The sequence below is a fragment of the Helobdella robusta genome (assembly GCF_000326865.2).
Source record: "Helobdella robusta unplaced genomic scaffold HELROscaffold_6, whole genome shotgun sequence".
Lineage (NCBI taxonomy): Eukaryota > Metazoa > Annelida > Clitellata > Rhynchobdellida > Glossiphoniidae > Helobdella > Helobdella robusta.
The window spans coordinates 3,814,207-3,821,057 of NW_008705330.1; the positions used below are offsets into that span (position 1 = coordinate 3,814,207).

The following is a 6,851-nucleotide window of genomic DNA, read 5'->3' on the forward strand; positions in this document are numbered from 1 at the left end:
AAATGGAGATTTCAAAGGCTTGGTTGTAAGAACGACATAAAGATTTTTGTTGTGTTGGTTTTACTTATTTTTTTATTATTTTCATGTTGAAATTTTCGATGAATAATTTCTTCAATTTATTATTTTTCTACATCTTCAACAGGTATTTGGCACAACTCAAAACAAAGAAAACTGCAAAACGTTGTTGAAATAGAATTTCATCACTTATTTTGAACTGGTGTAGCACTCTCACTTGCCCCCGTCATTGCTGTCTGTCAGAGTTAAAAATTTAGTTTGATATATATTAAAACACTTGTATTAATTTCAAACATATTTATTTTCACAAAATATTTGGTTTAAAAAAAACAAACGAAAATATACATAGTACAGTTAAATGTTTTAACGTATTCATTCGATGATGTATACAAGAGCGTTCGTGGAGTTTGATTTAGAGATCAATCAATCAATCAGTAGATGAAAGTTGTGACAGAGGGAAGCGACGAAGTATGAGATGCAGTGGTGGATGGAGATGATGGGTGCTGCAATGTCTCCGTAGATATAAATCTGTGACAACAAATTTTACTCTGCGATACGTCATTGTGTTGCTGATGTTCATTTGTCAAGATGGGAAGGTTTTCTCGGAGGCTGGAAACTTCATAAGCATCATTTCGAGTAACGGTTATGTTGCTTGAATGAGCGTTTGATTGCGTGCAGTTACTTCCATAGAAATTATGATGATAAGTTTCATTGGTCAACTGAAGACATCTATGGTCATTTGTGGTCAGCTGAAGACATCTGTGGTCATCTGTGGTCAGCTGAAAACATCTGTGGTCATCTGTGGTCTGTTGAGGACATCTGTGGTCATCTGTGGTCTGTTGAGGACATCTGTGGTCATTTGTGGTCTGTTGAGGACATCTGTGGTCATCTGTGGTCAGCTGAGGACATCTGTGGACATCAACGTGGAGGATATCTCTGTTCAGTCTTTTGCAGCATTTGTGCATTCTTCTTGTTTCTCCCGTGTTGACCACTTTTTGAAAATTTGGTTCGCAGTGCTGATGTGTCTGCTGGTGATGGTCAGGAACGGCAGCAGAGTTCTCCTCTTTCTGCTCGTTTGATTCAAATGAACTTCTGCACAACAATTTTTTGCTGCTTTTTGTTTTCATCAAATGGCACTTGTGGCATATAATTGGACAAGTAACTGCTTTCGACGTTGTTTCCCTGCTGACGTGAGGAGGGGGAGGCAGGGGAGGTGAGAGTTGAGGTTGGTCTTGCGGTAGTTGTGCCTGACATGAAACCGATATCATCGGGTTATTGGGAGGTTGTTGTAGTCGCAAGTGTTGTTGTTGCAACAGTTTTTGTTGCAATAGTTGTTGTTGCAATAGTTGTTGTTGTTGTAACTGTTGTTGTTGCAATTGTTGTTGTTGTAATTGTTGCTGTTGAAACTGTTGTTGTAGCAACTGCTGTTGATTTGCCAGTTGTTTCACACCTGGTTGTTTAGTTGTCTTATTTTGAATTGATTCTGGCTGTCCATGATTGCTGCCAGCTTGTCTGCACCTTCCAGTCTTCTCATCTTGGGTCAGCTGGTTGGACATTCGCACGGCAGCGGACTTTATCGAGGCGATGAGGACAGAGAGGATTTCATCGTTGTTGCATTCGATTGCGTAGTGCAGAGCCGTGTAACCCGCCTGCAAGAAAAATTCAAATTGTTAACAACAATAATTTCGAGTGTTATTTGTTAGAAATATATTTTAAACTGTAACAAAATCATTTTTTAAATTGATTTTTAACCTTATCTTTCAGGTAGATGAAGTCAATGTTCTGCGATAGCATCTGGGACATGTTCTTCAAGTTGCCCTCCTTGACGGCCTTGAACCACAATTGTTTTACTTGCTCGAGTGATAGCTTGATCAGTTTCTGGCTTTTGGCAGTCTTTCGCTGAAATATGGCAAGGTCGTCAAACGATTTTATTTTTTCTTTGGTATCATTTTCTTTCGAAAGAAGATTGTGGCCGAAATTTTCAGTTTGTTTGGCGTAGCATGACATCTCCACGTATCTCTCCCGGCCGTGCACCGATGAACTTCTCACTAAATTCTAGAAAGAATAAATAAAGCTTGATATCAATTCAACTAAAGCACAAAATTTAATACACAAGACATAATAAAAGATAGCATATGCATTGTTGTGCGTTAAGCTGTACTCGCACAAAAGTCCTTCATATAATCAATTTGAGAGCAATGCGATCCATCAACAAACTTCCTATGCATACTACGCCAATAAAATGAACTTGTTGCTTGTTTTTAAACCTTCCTGAGTAAATATTCAAAATTCCTCAAATAATTAATATTAACACAACGCACCTTTCTGTTGCGGTTGCCGTTGTTGTTGTTGCTGTCGTTGCTGCTGTTGGATTTACTTTTGTTTTTCAAATTCTTCAAACTCATCAACAAATTTGTATCGAACTTCATTCTCTCAACTGTCACTTCTAATTTAAGAGAAAACTTCGGAATATGTTTCTAGCTCGGGGAAAAATAATTTTAATTAAAATTTTTTTCAACAGAACACCTAAAAAACTTTTCAATTTGAAAACATCGAAATCAACTCAGGTTGGATCGTTTAATAAAACATCAAAGCGCATTAAGATCGAGAGCTCGTGTTGTTCTTTATATACTTTTGTGACGGGCACATTTCGACACATGTGCGCGCGTGTAGACACTTGCAGAAGTACATACCTCATATAACAATGGTTATTGTGTAGCTAGCTCGTGCAAGAGTGATAGACAGACAGCAGGGTAATAATGAATGGTGCCGCATATCGACTCCTTCCTAATTGCCTTGTGCTGATGTTCTCGCTGGCGTGGGAACGAAATATTTTGACGTGTGGCTTTCTTCTTCTGCTTATGAATTATCGCCATTGCATGTGTCTCACTTACATGGCACACACGCGCGCACACAGGCACACACTCGTATATGAATACTTAATTTAAATAACTATAAATGTACCTACATATAAATGTCTAATATAATATAATACATTTTGTTCTCTATCTTCATTTACTTAATTTGTTTAACAATTTATTTTGACAGGGTTTAATAACGTTTAATAATGGATGTTTATTCGAATGAAAGGAAAGTCGTGCGGACTGGCATTACATTTTAGCATGCATGACTGGCGTTTCCAGGCAAGGCGATGTGGTGCTGGAAGTGTTAAATAAGTATTATGCGAGTTGGGAGTGAGTGTTGAATAAGTATGAAGCCAATTGGACCTGCGTGTCTCGGCTCACTCGAATGACAATTACTTCTTTCGGGCTCTCCAAGGCTCCTTCTTTAACAGCTTTAACTCTATCTGAACGTTTTTTATTTCCATTTCGAATTAAATTTTTTAAAAATTTGCTTGGTTAAATATTTGCCAGTCTAACTTATTTCCCTAATTTCTAGTAAAAAAAGAAATAAGGAGTGAATTTAAGGTACTTCAAACTTGTAACTGGGACGATATTCTATGATAAGAAATAGAAATTTAATAATAGCAAGACTCAAGAACATGCAATAGCAGATCGTAATTACTCTGCAAGTTTGTCTGATCATATTGTTTCTGCCGGTTCAATGCGTGAGAAAGCCAGGCTCCTAATGTGTGCACACGCATTTTTAATACTTCGCACACTCTCTCGCTATTCAATGCCACTACACGATTATTGTGTTGTGTGTATATATATCTCTCACTATTGTGCCTTCTCTGCTGCTTCTATAATAAATTATATATATAAACATACATATATATATTATATATTTTTTTATTATAATATAATTGTTTATGACATAGTGAATGTAGTATGAGTAACTTTCAAATTGATGTGATTTGTGTCGTATCATTTCGTTGTTGAACCTCGCGTTATCAATCTGTCCGATCGATGATGACGTCATTCCAACCGTGAAAATATCATCCAAATATTTCATTTCATACGAATTTGAATTTTATAATAATAATAATTATTATTATAATAATTTTTAATTATAATTATTATTAAACCGTGAAAATTGAAACTTGCATGATGAAAAAATTACTAGCCTTTGCATTGAGTCAACACATATGGTGTCACACATATGGTGTGTGCCTTTATGTACCCATGTTTGTGGTACACAATTTTTGGTACATAATATGCTTTATGGTATTTCTACTTTTGTACTAGTAAGTAAGTAAGTACACACAGAGAGTGAAGTACCTACTAACTAGCAAAAAAGGAAGAGTCAGACGTCGTCATCAATCATTATTCATTGAAATTAAAAATATCAGCTGACAGCTGAAATGAAAATAATATAAATATAAATAATTATTGTAGTAATTTATTATGAATATTAAATAATCGTAATATATGCGGGAATAAAATAAAAAAATTAAAAAATTGAACGAAAATTGAGATTTTTGGTAAATTTAAATATAAAAAAACAAAGATTAGGAATAAAATAATTTTTTTTCATGGTTTAATTGAGATTAATAATAATGTGTGTGAATGTGAACACACTATCTTGTTCGGCGTCTTACATGCGATGTTCATATTGTGAAATGTTCCAAGGTGCTTTCTCACACTTTCTTTCATATTATTTATCTCTTATTTAACTTATGTTCATGTTTAATAGTCTCTATTGTTCTGTATTTTTGTGTTTTGTTTCCTATTGTTTTGTATTTTTGTCTATTGTTGTTGTGTGTTGTTGCTTGTTTGTCTAAATTTTCGCTTGCTTTCGTTTATTACAGTGGTGTTGTGTGGTGCGAATGATATGAGGAAAGTTGTCGTTGTTTTTGTTGCTACTGTTATGTTGTTGTTGCTTTTGTTGTGTTGTTGTTGTTGTTGTATGCGTGTGTTGTTTTGTTGTTGTTGCTTTGTTGTTGTGTTATTGTTGCTTTGTTGTTAGTGTAACACAACACACAACAACCACACACACAACAAAGATAACACACACAACAACAACACACACAGCAACAATACATACAACAACACACACAATAGCCACACAGTGTTGTTGTGTGTTGTGCAACAGCAAACGAGCGTGTTGCAGTAAGAGCGTGCGATAGTCACAGTGAACTTCCAAACGACAACATTATGAAATATCTGTAAATGACAAAAAAAGGGTCACTAGTTTATTTTTAATGTCTCGATGTTGTTGTGTTATTGTTGGTCATGTTGATGCTGATGTTGTTGTATTGCTAGTGTTGCTGGTGTTGCATGGTTGTTATTTTTATATTTATTATGTTATTGTTTCTGTGTTGGTTTTTTTGCAATGTCGTTAGTGTTGGTTCTGTTAACATTTACATAAGGGTGATGTAATCAGATGTGTAAATGGTAGAATTTGGTTTAGACGGTGGGACTGGTTAGCCAGATAGCTCAGACGGTAGAAGAGCCATGTCTCTCGTCATTTTTATGACATGAAAACCTGGTTCAAATACAATTTTCCCTCAAAGATTGCCATACCGTGTTGTCTACGCAAATAACATATAAAAGTTTATAAGAAATTAAACATGAAATTGATCATGCTTAACAAACACAAAAATGTTGTTTTGATATACATATATATGATATATATATAGTCAAGTCGGTTATTAGCTTTATTATGTTTTTGATACTGATGTTGTTGAAATTTAGAAGCTGATAAAATGTTTTGGTTGCTGTTGTTGGTGAATTGTTGATGAGTTGTTGTTGTGTTGTTGTTGTTTTTGTTGTTTATTTTGTTGATGTTGTTGCTGTTGTTGGTTTTGTTGTTATTGATGTCGTTGTTGTTGCTGTAGTTGTTGGTTGATGTTGTTGTTGGTTTTGTTGATTTTGATGTGGTTTTGTTGTTGTTGTGTTGAGATCACAGCTTGAGACCGTAAACTATTGTCCCGCATTGTTGAGAAGTCATGAATTGCTATTCGGCGTCATCCTAGATTGAAATTAATTATCGCCCTTGATTGACACTCGCTCGCCAACCTATCATCATCCTTATCTACGTCATTGTTCGTCGCCGTTGTCGTTGTCATCATTCTCACCATCATCATCAACATCAGCATCATCACAATTTGTTTATTTTTGTTTCTGAAACTCGCAATGTTTCATTTCTTTTCATCAAATCACAACTGGAATAAAAAATATTATAGAGCGCCACACACAGACACACATACATAAAAACATACACACACACACAGACACACACAAATGTAAACAACGCGTGAGGCACTTGGGGGTATAACAAAGAGACAAGAATCCGTCTGCATTCGAGCAAGAGTTCTCATCATATAGCATGTTGCAGTGTTCTTTCAGTTCGTTAACTTGACCTCAGTTAAAGTTAAAATTATTTATTTAGAATCCTTCAAAATTATAGTTAAAATTAGCTACAAGTTAAGGTTACAGTCAGTTATTTGATGCCAGTTTCAGTTAAGGTTAAAGTTTTAGTCAAAGTTATCGTTCGTCTTATCAATTTTCGACCAAGTAGTCTTCCTACTGAGTTTTTTTTGCTGTAACTGGTTTGTTTTGTACTGTAATTTAAATGTCGCTAATCTACGTAGCGTAAAAATATCTTTTTTAAATAAATATAAATACTATTGAAATACCAAGCTTCTAGCCAAACAAATTAAATTTTCAATTTCAAACAAACTGTGGTTTGGCGTGGACGGCCAATCACATTTGACGAACGATCCTCATCTATATGATGCTAACCAATCATATTAAACTCCCAACAACGATGTACAACCTCTAGATACATGTTTGAGAAGAATTTTCAGAAATTCATTACCCTGACAAGCTGATGATTTTAAAAAATTGTGTATGATCGTCTAGCATGGTTGAACACACTCAACTCATGAACTCTATAGCAGTAGTAGTGGTAGTAGTAACAGTAGCAGTAGC

General features: G+C 35.1%; 1 protein-coding gene across 1 annotated transcript; it reads right to left on the bottom strand.

Moving 5' to 3' along the window:
• Positions 1-446: 446 nt before the first annotated feature.
• Positions 447-2,891, bottom strand: HELRODRAFT_164345 (hypothetical protein; the record flags this gene model as incomplete). Its single annotated transcript, XM_009029301.1, has 4 exons — positions 447-1,664; positions 1,768-2,070; positions 2,337-2,492; positions 2,763-2,891. The coding sequence occupies 4 exons, from the start codon at positions 2,889-2,891 to the stop codon at positions 447-449; spliced, it is 1,806 nt and encodes a 601-aa protein (XP_009027549.1).
• Positions 2,892-6,851: the final 3,960 nt, after the last annotated feature.